The following is a 19,286-nucleotide window of genomic DNA, read 5'->3' as shown; positions in this document are numbered from 1 at the left end:
GTTGCCCCAAAGGTGCCCCACAGGTGCCTTAAAGGTGTCCCAAAGTTGCCCCAAACAGGTGCCCCAGGGTGCTCAGGGTGCCCCACAGGTGGCCCAGGGTGCCCCACAGGTGCCCCAGGGTGCCCCAAAGGTGCCCCAAAGGTGTCCCACAGGTGCCCCAGGGTACCCAGGGTGCCCCAGGGTGCCCCACAGGTGCCCCACAGGTGCCCCAGGGTGCTCAGGGTGCCCCACAGGTGGCCCAGGGTGCCCCACAGGTGCCCCAAAGGTGCCCCACAGGTGCCCCACAGGTGCCCCAGGGTACCCAGGGTGCCCCAGGGTGCCCCACAGGTGCCCCAAAGTTGCCCCACAGGTACCCCAGGGTGCCCCAAAGTTGCCCCAAAGGTGCCCCAGGGTGCCCCACAGGTGCCCCACAGGTGCCCCAAAGTTGCCCCACAGGTGCCCCACAGGTGCCCCAAAGGTGCCCCACAGGTGCCCCACAGGTGCCCCAAAGTTGCCCCCCAGGTGCCCCAGGGTGCCCCAAAGGTTCCCCAGGGTGCCCCACAGGTGCCCCACAGGTGCCCCAGGGTGCCCAGGGTGCCCCACAGGTGCCCCACAGGTACCCCAAAGGTGCCCCACAGGTGCCCCAGCGTGCCCAGGGTGCCCCACAGGTGCCCCAAAGTTGCCCCCCAGGTGCCCCAGGGTGCCCCCCAGGTGCCCCACAGGTGCCCCACAGGTGCCCAGGGTGACCCCGGTGCCCCCCCCGGCAGAGCCGTGCCCCCCGGGATTCCAGCGCCGCAACGGCTCCTGCGAGGGTGAGCGCCCCCAATTCCCGACGTTTTGGGGATCGCTCCGGGATGGAGCCCGGATTTTGGGGGGATTTTGGGGGGATTTTGGGGGGATTTTGGGGGGATTTTGGGGGGGATTTTGGGGGATTTTGGGGGGATTTGGGGGAATTTTGGGGGGATTTTGGGGGGGATTTTGGGGGGGATTTGGGGGATATTGGGGGGATTTTGAGGGGGATTTTGGGGGGATTTGGGGGGGATTTTGGGCGGGATTTTGGGGGGGATTTTGGGGGGGATTTTGGGGGATTTTGGGGGGATTTGGGGGAATTTTGGGGGGATTTTGGGGGGGATTTTGGGGGGGATTTGGGGGGATTTTGGGGGGATTTTGGGGGGATTTTGGGGGGATTTTGGGGGATTTTGGGGGGGATTTTGGGGGGATTTTGGGGGGGCTTTGGGGGGATTTTGGGGGGGTTTTGGGGGATTTTGGGGGGGATTTTGGGGGGGATTTGGGGGGATTTTGGGGGGGATTTTGGGGGGATGGGTCCCGACCTCCCCTCCCCTCTTTTGGTCCCCTCGCCCCCCAGACGTGGACGAGTGCCAGGAGGGGACCCTGTGCCAGCACGGGCTCTGCACCAACACCCGCGGCGGCTTCGCCTGCCTGTGCCCGCCGGGCTTCCTGCTGGACTCGTCCCGCTCCAGCTGCATCTGTGAGCCCAGTTTGGGGCCATTTCTGCGGGTTTTGGGGCATTTGTAGGTTTTTGGGTTATTTGGAGGGTTTGGAGTGGTGGGAGTGGGATCTGGAGTGGTGGGAGTGGGATTGGGGCTGGGATTGGGGCTGGGATTCCTGCTGGACTCGTCCCGCTCCAGCTGCATCTGTGAGCGGAGTTTGGGGTCATTTCTGGGGGTTTTGGGGCATTTGTGGGGTTTTGGGGTTATTTCTGGGGTTTTGGGGGTTATTTATGGGGTTGTTTGGGGTCATTTGGGGGATTTGGGATGGTGGGAATGGGAGGTGATTGATGGGGTAAATGGGATTGGGGCTGGGATTCCTGCTGGACTCGTCCCGCTCCAGCTGCATCTGTGAGCCGAGTTTGGGGCCATTTCTGGGGGTTTTGGGGCATTTCTGGGGTTTTGGGGCATTTCTGGGGGTTTTGGGGGATTTGGAGTGGTGGGAGTGGGATTGGGGCTGGGATTGGGGCTGGGATTCCTGCTGGACTCGTCCCGCTCCAGCTGCATCTGTGAGCCGAGTTTGGGGTCATTTCTGGGGGTTTTGGGGCATTTCTGGGGTTTTGGGGTCATTTCTGGGATTTATGGGGTCATTTGGGGGATTTGGGATGGTGGGAATGGGATGTGATTGATGGGGTAAATGGGATTGGGGCTGGGATTCCTGCTGGACTCGTCCCGCTCCAGCTGCATCTGTGAGCCGAGTTTGGGGCCATTTCTGGGGATTTTGGGGCATTTCTGGGGGTTTGGGGGCATTTCTGGGGGTTTTGGGGTTATTTGTGGGGTTTTTGGGGTTATTTGTGGGGTTGTTTGGGGGATTTGGAGTGGTGGGAGTGGGATTGGGGCTGGGATTCCTGCTGGACTCGTCCCGCTCCAGCTGCATCTGTGAGCCGAGTTTGGGGTCATTTCTGGGGGTTTTGGGGCATTTCTGGGATTTTTTTTGGGTTGTTTGGAGGATTTGGCGGTTTGGGAATGGGATGGGCCAAACTGGGATGAACTGGGATGAACTGGGAGGGCTCCAGGCGCTCACCAGGTGCCTCCCCCACCCCAAAAACCTCCCCCAAATGCTCTGGGGGGGCCCCAATTCCACCCGGTCCGGGAGGGGCGGGGCCGCGCTGGGCTGGGATAGGACGGACTGGGGCTGCACTGGGCCAAACTGGGATGAACTGGGCCAAACTGGGAGGGCTCCAGGCGCTCACCAGGTGCCCCCCCCACCCCAAAAACCTCCCCCAAATGCTCTGCGGGGGCCCCAATTCCACCCGGTGCGGGAGGGGCGGGGCCGCGCTGGGCTGGGATAGGACGGGCTGGGGCTGCACTGGGCCAAACTGGGCCGAACTGGGCCAAACTGGGAGGGCTCCAGGCGCTCACCAGGTGCCCCCCCAGCCCAGCAGGTGCTGTCCGAGGCCCGCGGGCCGTGTTTCCGGCTGCTGCGGGAGGGGGGGGGGCTGCGCGCTGCCCACCCTGCGCAACATCACCCGCCAGGTTTGCTGCTGCAGCCGCGTGGGCAAAGCCTGGGGGGGCTCCTGCCTGCTCTGCCCCCCCTTCGGATCCGGTGAGACCCCCCCTCAATTGATGGGGGGGGGGGGGGGGAACCCCCTCCCCAGACCCGGAATCGGGGGAAAAAAATCCGGGGGTTTGGGGAGCGAAAAAAACCCCGAAATTCCACCCAAAAGCCCCGCCTGGGTCGCCCCGCAGAAGTCCTGGGATCCTCCCCCGCCGCAAAAAATGAAAAATTCCGGGGTTGTCCCGAATTTTTGGGATCATCCCGAAATTCCTGGGAGCCCTCCTGAGTTTGGGGGAAAAAATCCGGTGTTTGGGATCCCAAAAAACCCCGAAATTCCACCCAAAAGTCCCGCCTGGGTCGCCCCGCAGAAGTCCTGGGATCCTCCCCCCCCGCAAAAAATGAAAAATTCCGGGGTTGTCCCAAATTTTTGGGACCGCCCCCAATTTGGGGAGACCACCCCCCCCAAAAAAAACCAAAATCCGGTGTTTGGGGATCCCAAAAACCCCGAAATTCCACCCAAAAGTCCCGCCTGGGTCGCCCCGCAGAAGTCCTGGGATCCTCTCCCCCTCCCCCCCCCCGCCGCAAAAAATGAAAAATTCCGGGGTTTTCCCAAATTTTTGGGACCGCCCCCAATTTGGGGAGACCACCCCCCCCCCCAAAAAAAAAAATCTGGGACTTGGGGATCGCAAAAAACCCGAAATTCCACCCAAAAATCCGCCGGGATTCCCCCCGGAATTCATGGGATTCGACCCCCTCCACCCCAAAAAATTAAAAATTTCTCGGTTATCCCAAATTTTTGGGACCGCCCCCAATTTGGGGAGACCACCCCCCCTCAAAAAAAACCCAAAATCCGATGTCTGGGGATCCCAAAAACCCCGAAATTCCACCCAAAAATCCGCCCCGATTCCCCCCAGAATTCCTGGGATTCCCCCGGCACAAAAAATGAAAAATTCCGGGGTTGTCCCAAATTTTTGGGACCGCCCCCAATTTGGGGAGACCACCCCCCCCCCCAAAAAAAAAAATCTGGGACTTGGGGATCGCAAAAAACCCGAAATTCCACCCAAAAATCCGCCGGGATTCCCCCCGGAATTCATGGGATTCGACCCCCTCCACCCCAAAAAATTAAAAATTTCTCGGTTATCCCAAATTTTTGGGACCGCCCCCAATTTGGGGAGACCACCCCCCCTCAAAAAAAAACCAAAATCCGATGTTTGGGGATCCCAAAAACCCCGAAATTCCACCCAAAAGTCCCGCCTGGGTCGCCCCGCAGAAGTCCTGGGATCCGCCCCCCCCGCAAAAAATGAAAAATTCCGGGGTTGTCCCAAATTTTTGGGACCATCCCGAAATTCCTGGGAGCCCTCCTGAGTTTGGGGGAAAAAAATCCGGTGTTTGGGATCCCAAAAAACCCCAAATTCTACCCAAAAATCCCGCCGGGATTCCCCCCCGGCATTCATGGGATTTCCCCCCCCCCCTCCACCCCAAAAAATTAAAAATTTCTCGGTTATCCCAAATTTTTGGGACCGCCCCCAATTTGGGGAGACCACCCCCCCCCCAAAAAAAAAACAAAATCCGATGTTTGGGATCCCAAAAATCCCGAAATTCCACCCAAAAATCCGCCCGGATTCCTCCAAAATTCCTGGGATCCCCCCCCCAAAATTCCCGGGACCCCTCCCCAAATCCCGAGACCCCTCCCCAAATTTTTGGGACACTCCCCAAATTCTCGGGACCCCTCCCCAAATTTTTGGGACCCCTCCCCAAAATTCCTGGGACCCCTCCCCAAAATTCCCGGGACCCCTCCCCAAATTCACAGATCCCCCCCCAAATTTCTGGGACCCTTCCCCAAATTCCTGGGGATCCTTCCCCAAATTCCCAGACCCCTCCCCAAATTTCTGGGATCCCTCCCCAAATCCTGGGACCCCTCCCCAAATCCTGGGACCCCTCCCCAAATTTTTGGGACACTCCCAAATTCCTGGGACCCCTCCCCGATTCCCGGGACCCCTTCCAAATTCCTGGGACCCCTCCCCAAATTCCCAGTTCCCCCCCCAAATTTCTGGGATCCCTCCCCAAATTCCTGGGACCCCTCCCCATATTTTTGGGACCCCTCCCCCGATTCCCGGGACACTCCCAAATTTCCGGACTCCTCCCCAAATCCCGGGACCCCTCCCCAAATTCTGGGACCCCTCCCCCAATTCCTGGGACCCCTCCCCAAATTCCTGGGACCCCTCCCCAAATTCCCGGACCCCTCCCCAAATTCCTGGGACCCCTCCCCAAATTCCCGCCCCCCCCAGACTCTCCCCCCCCCCTTTCCTGACCAATTCTGCCTCGGGCTGCAAATTTTGGGGTGTCCCCCCCCCAATTCCGACCCCGCCGACCCAAATCCCGACCCCCCCCCCCCCAATTCCTGGGACCCCTCCCCAAATTTCTGGCCACCCCCAGCCCCATTTTTGCCCCCTCCCCCCCCCTCCTTTCCCAGCCGATTTTACCCCCGGGGCGTAAATTTTGGGGTGTGTCCCCCCCCCCAAATCCGACCCCCCCGACCCAAATCCGACCCCCCCGACCCAATTCTGACCCCCCCGACCCAATTCTGACCCCCCCCACCCCAAAAAAAGAGGGGTTCAAGGAGATCTGCCCGGCGGGGCCCGGCTACCACTACTCGCCCTCGGACCTGCGCATCAACACCCAATTCCTGGGCCAGGACGTGACCGGGGTCCCGCTGGGCCCCCCCCGCGCCCCCCCGACCGCCTGTGAGCCCCCCAAAACCCCCGCGGACCCCCCGGAACCCCCCCTGAGCCCCCCCGAAACCCCTGGTGGCCCAAAAGCTCCTTAAACCTCCTTAAACAGCCCCAAAACGCCCCTAAACGCCACTAAATCGCCCAAAATTCCCCTAAACCCCGCCTAAATCCCCCTAAACTTGAGCTAAAACCCCCCTAAACCCCCCCAAAACATCCCCAAAACCCCCTCTGAACCCCCTGAAATCCCTGGTGGCCCTAAAGCCCCCTAAAGCTCCTTAAACAGCCCCAAAACGCCTCTAAACGCCACTAAATCGCCCAAAATTCCCCTAAACCCCGCCTAAATCCCCCTAAACTTGAGCTAAAACCCCCCTGAACCTCCTTAAACAGCCCCAAAACGCCCAAAATTCCCCTAAACCCCGCCTAAATCCCACTAAACTTGAGCTAAAACCCCCCTAAACAGCCCCAAAACCCCCCCTGAACCCCCCCGAAATCCCTGGTGGCCCTAAAGCTCCTTAAACTGCCCCAAAACGCCTCTAAACTCCCCCAAAACCCCTCCTAAATCCCCAAATCCCCTCTAAACCCCCTTAAACCTCCCCCAACCCCCCCAAATCCCCTCTAAAGCCCCTCCTAAACCCCCAAATCCCCCCCAAATCCCTCCTAAAACCCCTCCTAAACCCCCCAACCCCCCCAAATCCCCTCTAAAACCCCTCCTAAACCCCCAAATTCCCCACCAAATCCCCTCTAAAACCCCTCCTAAACCCCCCAACCCCCCCAAATCCCCTCTAAAACCCCTCCTAAACCCCCAAATTCCCCCCAAAACCCCTCCTAAACCCCCAAATCCCCTCTAAACCCCTCCTAAACCCCCAAATTCCCCCCCAAATCCCTCTAAGACCCCTCCTAAACCCCCAAATTCCCCCCCAAATCCCCTCTAAAACCCCTCCTAAGCCCCCAAATTTCCCCAAATCTGACCCTCCCCCACCTCTCCCCCCCCCCCCCAGCCCCGGAGCCCCCCCAGTTCGGGACCCCCCGGCCCCCCCCCGCCGCCCCCCCCCGGCCCCGAGGTCATCGTCGTGCCCCGGCCCAGCCCCGATTTTGGGGGGCCCCTGCCCACCCTGCCCCCCCCGGAGCCAGGTAAGGAGGGGATTTGGGGGGATTTTGGGGGGATTTTGGGGGATTTGGGGAAGATCTGGGGGGGATTTGGGGAGTTTGGGTTGGTTTTAGGGGAATTTGGGGGGGTCTGGGGGGGTCCTAGAGGGTCCTGGGGGGAACTAGCGGGGGGGAGGGGGGTTTTGGGAGATCCGTATCCCAATTCCCGACCCCCGAATTCCCAAATCCCGATCCCAAATTGCCCAAAATCCCCCAAATTTTCCCCAAATCTCCCCGCAGTGTCCCCGTGCCAGCGGGACCCCGCCGTGTGCGGGGGATTCTTGGGGGGAGTTTTGGGGTCCTGGAGGGGTTTTGGGGCTCTTAGGGAGGGGTTTGGGGGGGTTCTGGTCCGTGTCTCTGTCCCTTATCCCAAATCCCGATCCCAAATTGCCCAAAATCCCCCGAATTCCCCCCAAATCTCCCCGCAGTGTCCCCGTGCCAGCAGGACCCCGCCGTGTGCGGCCCCGGGCGCTGCGTGCCCCGGGGGGGAGGGGGCTACACCTGCCTGTGCCGGGGGGGCTTCTGGCTCAGCCCCCAGGGCACCCATTGCGTGGGTGAGTGGGGAGGGGGCTCCGGGGGGGGATTTTGGGGGGTTTTAGGGTCTTTAAAGGGGTCCTGGGGAGGATTTGGGGGGGTTTTGGGGGGTTCAAAGTGGTTTTGGGGGGATTTGGGGGAGTTTTGGGGGGGTTCAAAGGGGTCCTGGGGGCACCCATTGCGTGGGTGAGTGGGGAGGGGGCTCCGGGGGGGATTTTGGGGGGTTTTAGGGTCTTTAAAGGGGTCCTGGGGAGGATTTTGGGGGATTTTGGGGGGTTCAAAGGGATTTTGGGGGGATTTGGGGGAGTTTTGGGGGGGTTCAAAGGGGTCCTGGGGGCACCCATTGCGTGGGTGAGTGGGGAGGGGGCTCCGGGGGGGATTTTGGGGGGTTTTAGGGTCTTTAAAGGGGTCCTGGGGAGGATTTTGGGGGATTTTGGGGGGTTCAAAGGGATTTTGGGGGGGTTCAAAGGGGTTTTGGGGGGGATTTGGGGGAGTTTTGGGGGGGTTCAAAGGGGTCCTGGGGGCACCCATTGTGTGGGTGAGTGGGAAGGGGGCTCCGGGGGGGATTTTGGGGGGTTTTAGGGTCTTTAAAGGGATCCTGGGGGGAATTTGGGGGGGATTTAGGGGAGTTTTGGGGGGTTCAACGGGGTTTTGAGGGGGATTTGGGGCAGTTTTGGGGGGGTTCAAAGGGGTCCTGGGGGCACCCATTGTGTGGGTGAGTGGGGAGGGGGCTCCGGGGGGGATTTTGGGGGGGGTTTTAGGGTCTTTAAAGGGGTCCTGGGGGGAATTTGGGGGGGATTTGGGGGAATTTGGGGGAGTTCAAAGGAGTTTTGGGGGAATTTGGGGGGGTTCAAAGGGGTCCTGGGGGCACCCATTGCATGGGTGAGTGGGGAGGGGGCTCCGGGAGGGTCCCGGGGGGATTTTGGGGGGGTTTTAGGGTCTTTAAAGGGGGCCTGGGGAGGATTTGGGGGGGGTTTGGGGGATTCAAAGGGATTTTGGGGGGGTTCAAAGGGGTTTTGGGGGAAATTTGGGGGAGTTTTGGGGGGGTTCAAAGGGGTCCTGGGGGCAACCATTTTGTGGGTGAGTGGGGAGGGGGCTCCGGGGGGGATTTTGGGGGGTTTTAGGGTCTTTAAAGGGGTCCTGGGGAGGATTTGGGGGGGTTTTGGGGGGTTCAAAGGGGTTTTGGGGGAAATTTGGGGGGATTTGGGGCAGTTTTGGGGGAGTTCAAAGGGGTCCTGGGGGCACCCATTGCGTGGGTGAGTGGGGAGGGGGCTCCGGGGGGGGATTTTGGGGGGGGTTTTAGGGTCTTTAAAGGGGTCCTGGGGAGGATTTGGGGGGGTTTTGGGGGGTTCAAAGTGGTTTTGGGGGGATTTGGGGGGGATTTGGGGGAGTTTTGGGGGGTTCAAAGGGGTTTTGGGGGGGATTTGGGGGAGTTTTGGGGGGGTTCAAAGGGGTCCTGGGGGCACCCATTGTGTGGGTGAGTGGGGAGGGGGCTCCGGGGGGGGATTTTGGGGGGGTTTTAGGGTCTTTAAAGGGGTCCTGGGGTAGATTTGGGGGGGTTTTGGGGGAATTTGGGGGAATTTGGGGGGGTTTTGGGGGGGTTCAAAGGGGTCCTGGGGGCACCCATTGTGTGGGTGAGTGGGGAGGGGGCTCCGGGGGGGATTTTGGGGGGTTTTAGGGTCTTTAAAGGGGTCCTGGGGGGAATTTGGGGGGGATTTAGGGGAGTTTTGGGGGGTTCAAAGGGGTTTTGAGGGGGATTTGGGGCAGTTTTGGGGGGGCTCAAAGGGGACCTGGGGGCACCCATTGCGTGGGTGAGTGGGGAGGGGGCTCCGGGGGGGATTTTGGGGGGTTTTAGGGTCTTTAAAGAGGTCTTGGGGGTGTTTAAAGGGTGTTTAAGGGGGTTTAAAGCCCACCTGGGCACACCTGGGCACACCTGGGCACACCTGGGCACACCTGTGGCCCCCCCAAACCCGGCGGGCACCGAGCGCCGAGGTCGGGGGAGCCCAAAAATTCACCTGGGCACCGCCGGGCACAGCCCGAGCCCCACCTGTGGCCCTCGGAGCCCCGCCGGGGCTCACCTGTGCCCACCTGTGCCCACCCCCCAGACATCGACGAGTGCCGCCAGGTGCCCCCGCCCTGCTCGCCGGGGCGCTGCGAGAATTCCGTGGGCAGCTTCCGGTGCCTCTGCGGGCCCGGCTTCACCTCCGAGCCAGCGGGCACCGAGTGCCGAGGTCAGCGCCACACCTGGGCACACCTGGGCACACCTGGGCACCATCCGAACCTCACCTGGGCACACGTGGGCACACCTGGGCACACCTGGGCACAACCCAAACCTCACCTGGGCACACCTGGGCACACCTGGGCACACCTGTAACCCCCCAAACCCCACCTGGGCACACCTGGGCACACCTCAAACCTCACCTGTGCCTCCCCAAACCCCACCTGGGCACACCTGGGCACACCTCAAACCTCACCTGTGCCTCCCCAAACCCCACCTGGGCACACCTGGGCACACCTGGGCATACCTGTAACCCCCCAAACCCCACCTGGGCACACCTGGGCACACCTCAAACCTCACCTGTGCCTCCCCAAACCCCACCTGGGCACACCTGGGCACACCTGGGCATACCTGTAACCCCCCAAACCCCACCTGGGCACACCTGGGCACACCTGGGCACACCTGTAACCCCCCCAAACCCCACCTGTGCCCCCCCAGACGTGGACGAGTGCGCCCAGAGCCCCCCGCCCTGCGCCCACGGGCGCTGCGAGAACCGGCCCGGGGGCTACCAGTGCGTGTGCCCGGCGGGCTACCGGGGCTCCGGGGGTGACCAGCCCTGCCAGGGTGAGCGGGGGGCACCGGGGTGGGCGATGGGGAGGGGTCTCTGTGCCACTGGGGGCACTGGGAGGGGGTCTCTGGGGTCAGCGGTCCTTGGGGCCACCATGGTTTGGGGTCACCATGGTTTGGGGTCACCACGGTTTGGGGTCACCACGGTTTGGGGTCACTGTTATGGGGTCACTCCCAACTTGGGGTCACCACTGTTATGGGGTCACCATGAGTTGGGGTCACCACGGTTTGGGGTCACCATGAGTTGGGGTCACTACTGTTATGGGATCACCATGAGTTGGGGTCACCACGGTTTGGGGTCACCAGGAGTTGGGGTCACCATGACTTGGGGTCACCATGACTTGGGGTCACTGTTATGGGGTCACCACAGTTTGGGGTCACCACGGTTTGGGGTCACCATGGTTTGGGGTAGCCATGAGTTGGGGTCACTGCTATGGGGTCACCCCCAACTTGGGGTCATCATTGTTATGGGGTCACCACGGTTTGGGGTTACCATGGTTTGGGGTCACCATGACTTGGGGTCACCATGAGTTGGGGTCACTGTTATGGGGTCACCATGACTTGGGGTCACCACGGTTTGGGGTCACTGTTATGGGGTCACCACGGTTTGGGGTCACCACGGTTTGGGGTCACCACTGTTATGGGGTCACCACGGTTTGGGGTCACCATGAGTTGGGGTCACCATGGCTTGGGCTCACCATGAGTTGGGGTCACCACTGTTATGGGGTCACCATGACTTGGGGTCACCACGGTTTGGGGTCACTATGAGTTGGGGTCACCATGACTTGGGGTCAGTGTTACGGGGTCACCATGGCTTGGGCTCACCATGAGTTGGGGTCACCACGGTTTGGGGTCACCATGAATTGGGGTCACCATTACAGGGTCACCATCAGTTGGGGTCACTGTTACGGGGTCACCATGACTTGAGGTTGCCATGAGTTGGGGTCACCATGACTTGGGGTCACTTTTATGGGGTCACCATGGTTTGGGGTCACCATGAGTTGGGGTCGCCATGAGTTGGGGTCACCATGAGTTGGGGTCACCACGGCTTGGGGTCACCATCAGTTGGGGTCACTGTTACGGGGTCACCATGAGTTGGGGTCACCATGGTTTGGGGTCACCACGACTTGGGGTCACCATGACTTGGGGTCACCACTGTTATGGGGTCACCACGACTTGGGGTCACCATGAGGTAGGGTCACTTATGGGGTCACCATGACTTGGGGTCACCATGGTTTGGGGTCACCACGGTTTGGGGTCACCACGGTTTGGGGTCACCATGAGTTGGGGTCACCACTGTTATGAGGTCGCCATGAGTTGGGGTCACCACGGTTTGGGGTCACCATGACTTGGGGTCACTGTTATGGGGTCACCACGACTTGGGGTCACCATGAGGTGGGGTCACTTATGGGGTCACCACGACTTGGGGTCACCATGAGGTGGGGTCACTGTTATGGGGTCACCATGGTTTGGGGTCACCACGACTTGGGGTCACCATGAGGTGGGGTCACTTATGGGGTCACTTATGGGGTCACCACTGTTATGGGGTCACCACAACTCGTGGTCACTCTGTTATGGGATCCCTGTGATTTGGGGTCCCGGGGTGGGTCCCCATGACTCGGGGTCCCCCCTTGATGTCCCCTGATGTCCCCTGATGTCCCCCGGTGTCCCCTCAGACATCGACGAGTGCGAGAACCACCTGGCGTGTCCCGGCCAGGAGTGCGTCAACACCCCGGGCTCCTTCCGGTGCCAGCCGTGCCCCGACGGCTTCCGCCTGCGACAGGGCCGCTGCGCAGGTACCCCCCGGGGCCACCCGGTGCCACCTCGGTGCCACCAGAGACACCCCCAGATGAGAGGTCACCACCCCATGGGGTCACCGTTCCATGAGGTCACCATGATTTGGGGTCATCGCTTCATGGGGTCACCATGATTTTGGGGGTCACCATCTTGGGGTCCCGTGAGAGGTCACCGTGATTTTGGGGGTCACCATCTCGGGGTCCCGTGAGAGGTCACCATGATTTTGGGGGTCACCATCTCGGGGTCCCGTGAGAGGTCACCATGATTTTGGGGGTCACCATCTCAGGGGTCCCGTGAGAGGTCACCATGATTTTGGGGGTCACCATCTTGGGGTCCTGTGAGAGGTCACCATGATTTTGGGGGTCACCATCTTGGGGTCCTGTGAGAGGTCACCATGATTTTGGGGGTCACCATCTCGGGGTCCCATGAGAGGTCACGCCACGGGGTCCCCATAATTCGAGGTCACCATGATTTGGGGTCGTCGCTTCAGGGGGTCACCATGATTTTGGGGGTCACCATCTTGGGGTCCCGTGAGAGGTCACCATGATTTTGGGGGTCACCATCTTGGGGCCACCATAATTCAAGGTCACCATGCCACGGGGTCCCCATAATTCGAGGTCACCATGATTTGGGGTCGTCGCTTCAGGGGGTCACCATGATTTTGGGGGTCACCATCTTGGGGTCCCATGAAAGGTCACCATGATTTTGGGGGTCACCATCTTGGGGTCACCATGATTTGGGGTCATCACTTCATGGGGTCACCATGATTTTGAGGGTCACCGTCTTGGGGTCCCATGAGAGGTCACCACGCCACGGGGTCACCGTTCCATGAGGTCACCATGACTTGGAGGTCTTGGAGACCCCATATCTGCTGTGGCCACCCCGCTATGGTGTCCCCATGACTCAGGGTGGCCACAGGTGACCCCTGATGTCCCCCCAGATGCAGACGGGTGCTTGGGGTCACCACAATTTGGGGTCACCACAATTTGGGGTCACCATGACCTCTGGTCACTCTGTTATGGGGTCACCACACCATGGGGGTCACCACAACTTGGAGTCACCCCAACTTGGGGTCACCACAACTTGGGATCACCATGACTTGGGGTCACCACAACTTTAGGTCACCACAACTTGGAGTCACCACAACTTGGGGTCACCATGACTTGGAGGTCTTGGAGACCCCGTATCTCCTGTGGCCACCCCGCTATGGTGTCCCCATGACTCAGGGTGGCCACAGGTGACCCCCGATGTCCCCCAGACATGGACGGGTGCTCGGGGTCACCACAACTTGGGGTCACCACAACTTGGGGTCACCATGACTTGGAGGTCTTGGAGACCCCATATCTCCTGTGGCCACCCCGCTATGGTGTCCCCACAACTCAGGGTGTCCCCAAGTGACCCCCGATGTCCCCCCAGACGCAGACGGGTGCTTGGGGTCACCACAATTTGGGGTCACCATGACCTCTGGTCACTCTGTTATGGGGTCACCACACCATGGGGGTCACCACAACTTGGAGTCACCCCAACTTGGGGTCACCACAACTTGGGATCACCACGACTTGGGATCACCATGACTTGGGGTCACCACAACTTTAGGTCACCACAGCTTGGGGTCACCATGACTTGGGGTCACCACAACTTGGAGTCACCACAACTTGGGGTCACCATGACTTGGAGGTCTTGGAGACCCCATATCTGCTGTGGCCACCCCGCTATGGTGTCCCCACAACTCAGGGTGGCCACAGGTGGCCCCTGATGTCCCCCCAGATGCAGATGGGTGCTTGGGGTCACCACAATTTGGGGTCACCATGACTTGGGGTCACCACAGCTTGGGTTCACCACAACTTGGGGTCACCACAACTTGGGGTCACCATGACTTGGAGGTCTTGGAGACCCCGTATCTCCTGTGGCCACCCCGCTATGGTGTCCCCATGACTTGGGGTGACCCCGGGTGTCCCCAAGTGACCCCCGATGTCCCCCCAGATGTGGACGAGTGCTCGGGGGGCTCCCCCTGCGCCCCCCACGGCCGCTGCCTCAACACCGCCGGCTCCTTCCGCTGCGAGTGCCACCGCGGCTACCGCGCCACGGCCGGCGCCACCGCCTGCCAGGGTGAGCGGGGACCCCCCCCCCCACCCCCATCGGGGACAACCCGGCGGTGCCACCGCCCCATCCTTGGTGACGCCCTGGTGGCCCCACAGACGTCAACGAGTGCCTGGAGGGCGACTTCTGCTTCCCGCACGGCGAGTGCGTCAACACCGCCGGCTCCTTCCGCTGCCTCTGCGCCGACGGCTTCGCCGGCACCGCCGACGGCACCGCCTGCGCCGGTGAGGGGACAGCGGGGGACAGGGGGTGGCACCTCCTGGGGACACCCGAGGGCGTGGTGGAGGTCACGGGGGGCTCGGGGTTGTGGTGGTTTTTTGGGGAGGGGGTGGTTGGGGTTGTTGTCCTGGTGCTGGTGGTCCCGTGGTGGTCCCGGTGTCCTTGTCCTGGTGTTCCCGTCCCGGTGTCCCCGTGGTTGTCCCAATTCTGGTGTCCCCGTCCCGGTCCCGGTGTCCCCAGGGTTGTCCCGGTCCCGGTGTCCCCGTGGTTGTCCCAGTTCTGGTGTCCCCGTCCCGGTCCCGGTGTCCCCAGGGTTGTCCCAGTTCTGGTGTCCCCATCCCAGTCCCAGTGTCCCCATCCCAGTCCCAGTGTCCCCGTGGTTGTCCCAGTTCTGGTGTCCCCGTCCCGGTCCCAGTGTCCCTGTCTCGATCCCAGTGTCCCCAGGGTTGTCCCAGTTCTGGTGTCCCCATCCCAGTCCCAGTGTCCCCATCCCAGTCCCAGTGTCCCCAGGGTTGTCCCAGTCCCGGTGTCTCTGTCCCAGTCCCAGTGTCCCAGTCCCAGTGTCCCCATCCCAGTCCCAGTGTCCCCAGGGTTGTCCCAGTCCCGGTGTCTCTGTCCCAGTCCCAGTGTCCCAGTCCCAGTGTCCCCATCCCAGTCCCAGTGTCCCCAGGGTTGTCCCAGTCCCGGTGTCTCTGTCCCAGTCCCAGTGTCCCAGTCCCGGTGTCCCCATGCCAGTCCCGGTGTCCCCAGGGTTGTCCCAGTTCTGGTGTCCCCATCCCAGTCCCAGTGTTCCCATCCCAGTCCCAGTGTCCCCAGGGTTGTCCCAGTCCCGGTGTCCCTGTCCCAGTCCCAGTGTCCCTGTGGTTGTCCCGGTGTCCCTGTCCCAGTGTCCCCATCCCAGTCCCAGGGTCCCCGTCCCAGTCCCACTGTCCCCAGGGTTGTCCCGGTGTCCCTGTCCCAGTTCCAGTGTCCCCATCCCAGTGTCCCTGTGGTTGTCCCGGTGTCCTCATCCCAGTCCCAGTGTCCCCAGCTCCATCCCAGTCCCGGTGTCCCCAGGGTTGTCCCAGTTCTGGTGCCTCCATCCCAGTCCCGGTGTCCCAGTCCCAGTGTCCCTGTGGTTGTCCCAGTTCTGGTGTCCCCATCCCCGTCCCAGTGTCCCCATGTCCATCCCAGTGCCCCCATGTCCATCCCAGTGTCCCCACGCCCATCCCAGTGCCCCCATGTCCATCCCAGTGTCCCCCTGTCCATCCCAGTGTCCCCATGTCCATCCCAGTCCCAGTGCCCCCATGTCCGTCCCAGTGTCCCCAGTGTCCCCATGCCCATCCCAGTCCTGGTGTCCCCTGTCCATCCCAGTGTCCCCATGCCCATCCCAGTCCCAGTGTCCCCATGTCCACCCCAGTGTCCCCAGTGTTCCCATGTCCATCCCAGTGTCCCCATGCCCATCCCAGTCCTGGTGTCCCCATGTCCATCCCAGTGTCCCCAGTGCCCCCATATACATCCCAGTCCCAGTGTCCCCATGCCCATCCCAGTGTCCCCAGTGTTCCCATGTCCATCCCAGTGTCCCCATGCCCATCCCAGTCCTGGTGTCCCCCTGTCCACCCCAGTGTCCCCACGTCCATCCCAGTCCCGGTGTCCCCATGTCCATCCCAGTGTCCCCATGCCCATCCCAGTCCCAGTGTCCCCATGTCCACCCCAGTGTCCCCAGTGTCCCCATGTCCATCCCAGTGTCCCCATGCCCATCCCAATCCTGGTGTCCCCCTGTCCATCCCAGACGTGGACGAGTGCCAGCGCGGGGACGTCTGCGCCGGCGGCCGCTGCCTCAACACCGACGGCTCCTTCCAGTGCCAGTGTCCGGCCGGCTTCCGCACGGACGATGCCAAGGCCGAGTGCCAGGGTGAGGGGACGGCCGGGAATGGGGCGGGATGGGGTCACTCGGAGCCCCTGGAATGGGTCCGGAGGGTCCGGTGTGAGGGGATGGCCAGGAATGGGGTGGGACGGGGTCACTCGGAGCCTCTGGGATGGGTCCGGCCGTGTCCGGTGTGAGGGGATGGCCGGGAATGGGGCGGGATGGGGTCACTCGGAGCCCCTGGAATGGGTCCGGAGGGTCCGGTGTGAGGGGACGGCCGTGATTGGGGTGGGACGGGGTCACTCGGAGCCCCTGGAATGGGTCCGGCCGTGTCCGGTGTGAGGGGATGGCCGGGAATGGGGTGGGACGGGGTCACTCGGAGCCTCTGGAATGGGACCGGAGGGTCCAGTGTGTGGGGATGGACGGGAATGGGTCCGGAGGGTCCGGTGTGAGGGGATGGCCGGGATTGGGGTGGGACGGGGTCACTCGGAGCCCCTGGAATGGGTCCGGCCGTGTCCGGTGTGAGGGGATGGCCGGGAATGGGGCAGGATGGGGTCACTCGGAGCCCCTGGAATGGGACCGGCCGTGTCCGGTGTGAGGGGATGGCCGGGATTGGGGTGGGACGGGGTCACTCGGAGCCTCTGGAATGGGACCGGCCGTGTCCGGTGTGAGGGGATGGCCGGGATTGGGGTGGGACGGGGTCGCTCGGAGTGTCCGGACTCTGGGATGGGTCCGGAGGCTCCGGCCGTGCCCGCAGACGTGGACGAGTGCCAGGAGTACGGGGCCGGGCTCTGCGGGGCCCAGCGGTGCGAGAACATTCCCGGCTCCTATCGCTGCGTTCCCGAGTGCCAGCCGGGATTCCGGCCCGGCCACGGCGGCGACTGCGTCGGTGAGGGACGGCGATTCGGGAATTTGGGAATTTGGGATATGGGGATATGGGATTTGGGATATGGGGATATTGGGAAGTTGGGAATTTCGGATTGGGATATGGGGATTTGGGGATTTGGGATTTGGGGAATTTGGGAATTTGGGAGTTTGGGAATTTGGGATTGGGATATGGGGATATGGCGATATGGGAATTTGGGATTGGGATATGGGATTGGGATATGGGATATGGGGATATGGGGATATGGGGATATGGGAATTTGGGATTGGGATATGGGATATGGGGAATTTGGGTTTGGGTTTGGGATATGGGTATATGGGGATATGGGAATTTGGGAATTTGGGAATTTGGGAATTTGGGAATTTGGGTTTGGGATGGGGATATGGGATATGGGATATGGGGATATGGGGATATGGGAACTGGGATTGGGATATGGGAACTGGGATGGGAATGGGGCTATTGGGATTGGGAGGGAAATGGGGCCATGGGGAGTGGGATGGGAATGGGGATATGGGGATGTGGGGACTGGGAGACCGGGATGGGAACGGAGACACGGGAATTGGGATGGGCACAGGGATCGGGGTGGTCTGGGGGCTGCTCCCAGCCTGGAGCCAGGGGTTCCCGGTGTCCCCATCCCGATGTCCCCATCCCAATATCCCCATCCCAATATCCCCATCCCGATGTCCCCATCCCGGTGTCCCCATCCCAATATCCCCATCCCGATGTCCCCATCCCAATGTCCCCATCCCGATATCCCCATCCCAATGTCCCCATCCCAATGTCCCCATCCTGATGTCCCCATCCCAATGTCCCCATCCCAATGTCCCCATCCCGATGTCCCCATCCCGCTGTCCCCATCCCAATGTCCCCATCCTGATGTCCCCATCCCAATGTCCCCATCCCAATGTCCCCATCCCAATGTCCCCATCCCGATATCCCCATCCCAATGTCCCCATCCCGGTGTCCCCATCCCGCTGTCCCCATCCCGATATCCCCATCCCAATATCCCCATCCCGGTGTCCCCATCCCAATGTCCCCATCCCGCTGTCCCCATCCCAATGTCCCCATCCCGCTGTGTCCCCATCCCAATGTCCCCATCCCAATATCCCCATCCCAATGTCCCCATCCCAACGTCCCCATCCCGATGTCCCCATCCCAATGTCCCCATCCCAACGTCCCCATCCCGCTGTGTCCCCATCCCAATGTCCCCATCCCAATATCCCCATCCCAATGTCCCCATCCCAATGTCCCCATCCCAATATCCCCATCCCAATGTCCCCATCCCACAGTGTCCCCATCCCGATATCCCCATCCCAATGTCCCCATCCCAATGTCCCCATCCCGGTGTCCCCATCCTGGTGTCCCCATCCCAATATCCCCATCCCGGTGTCCCCATCCCGATGTCCCCATCCCGATATCCCCATCCCAGTGTCCCCATCCCAATGTCCCCATCCCGCTGTCCCCATCCCAATGTCCCCATCCCAATATCCCCATCCCAATGTCCCCATCCCGATGTCCCCATCCCAATATCCCCATCCCAATATCCCCATCCCGCTGTGTCCCCATCCCGATGTCCCCATCCCAATATCCCCATCCCAATATCCCCATCCCAGTGTCCCCATCCCGGTGTCCCCATCCCGATGTCCCCATCCCAATATCCCCATCCCAGTGTCCCCATCCCAATGTCCCCATCCCAATGTCCCCATCCCGATATCCCCATCCCAATGTCCCCATCTCCATATCCCCATCCCGGTGTCCCCATCCCAATGTCCCCATCCCGATATCCCCATCCCGGTGTCCCCATCCCAATGTCCCCATCCCGATATCCCCATCCCAATGTCCCCATCCCCATATCCCCATCCCGGTGTCCCCATCCCGATGTCCCCATCCCAATATCCCCATCCCAATGTCCCCATCCCAATATCCCCATCCCAATGTCCCCATCCCACAGTGTCCCCATCCCGATATCCCCATCCCAATATCCCCATCCCAGTGTCCCCATCCCGGTGTCCCCATCCCGGTGTCCCCATCCCAATGTCCCCATCCCGGTGTCCCCATCCTGGTGTCCCCATCCCAATATCCCCATCCCAGTGTCCCCATCCCGGTGTCCCCATCCCAATGTCCCCATCCCAATGTCCCCATCCCAATGTCCCCATCCCAATGTGTCCCCATCCCAATGTCCCCATCCCGATATCC

The 19,286-nt window shown here is 61.6% G+C and overlaps 1 protein-coding gene across 1 annotated transcript in view; it reads left to right on the top strand.

The window, feature by feature from the left end:
- Positions 1-7,299: 7,299 nt before the first annotated feature.
- Positions 7,300-19,286, top strand: part of LOC138101845 (latent-transforming growth factor beta-binding protein 4-like) — a gene marked incomplete at both ends in the record, with an annotated part of 29,618 nt that continues 17,631 nt past the window's right edge. The window contains 8 exons of the mRNA XM_068999605.1: positions 7,300-7,417; positions 9,503-9,628; positions 10,114-10,239; positions 11,919-12,038; positions 14,023-14,148; positions 14,238-14,363; positions 16,130-16,252; positions 16,962-17,093. Coding sequence (XP_068855706.1) covers positions 7,300-7,417; positions 9,503-9,628; positions 10,114-10,239; positions 11,919-12,038; positions 14,023-14,148; positions 14,238-14,363; positions 16,130-16,252; positions 16,962-17,093 — 997 coding nt within the window. The remainder of the gene's footprint in view (positions 7,418-9,502; positions 9,629-10,113; positions 10,240-11,918; positions 12,039-14,022; positions 14,149-14,237; positions 14,364-16,129; positions 16,253-16,961; positions 17,094-19,286) is intronic.

The sequence above is a fragment of the Aphelocoma coerulescens genome, unplaced genomic scaffold, assembly GCF_041296385.1.
Source record: "Aphelocoma coerulescens isolate FSJ_1873_10779 unplaced genomic scaffold, UR_Acoe_1.0 HiC_scaffold_548, whole genome shotgun sequence".
In the NCBI taxonomy this organism is placed as follows: Eukaryota; Metazoa; Chordata; class Aves; order Passeriformes; family Corvidae; genus Aphelocoma; species Aphelocoma coerulescens.
Note: the sequence above shows the minus strand (reverse complement) of the source record. Positions and strands in the feature narration are given on the sequence as shown.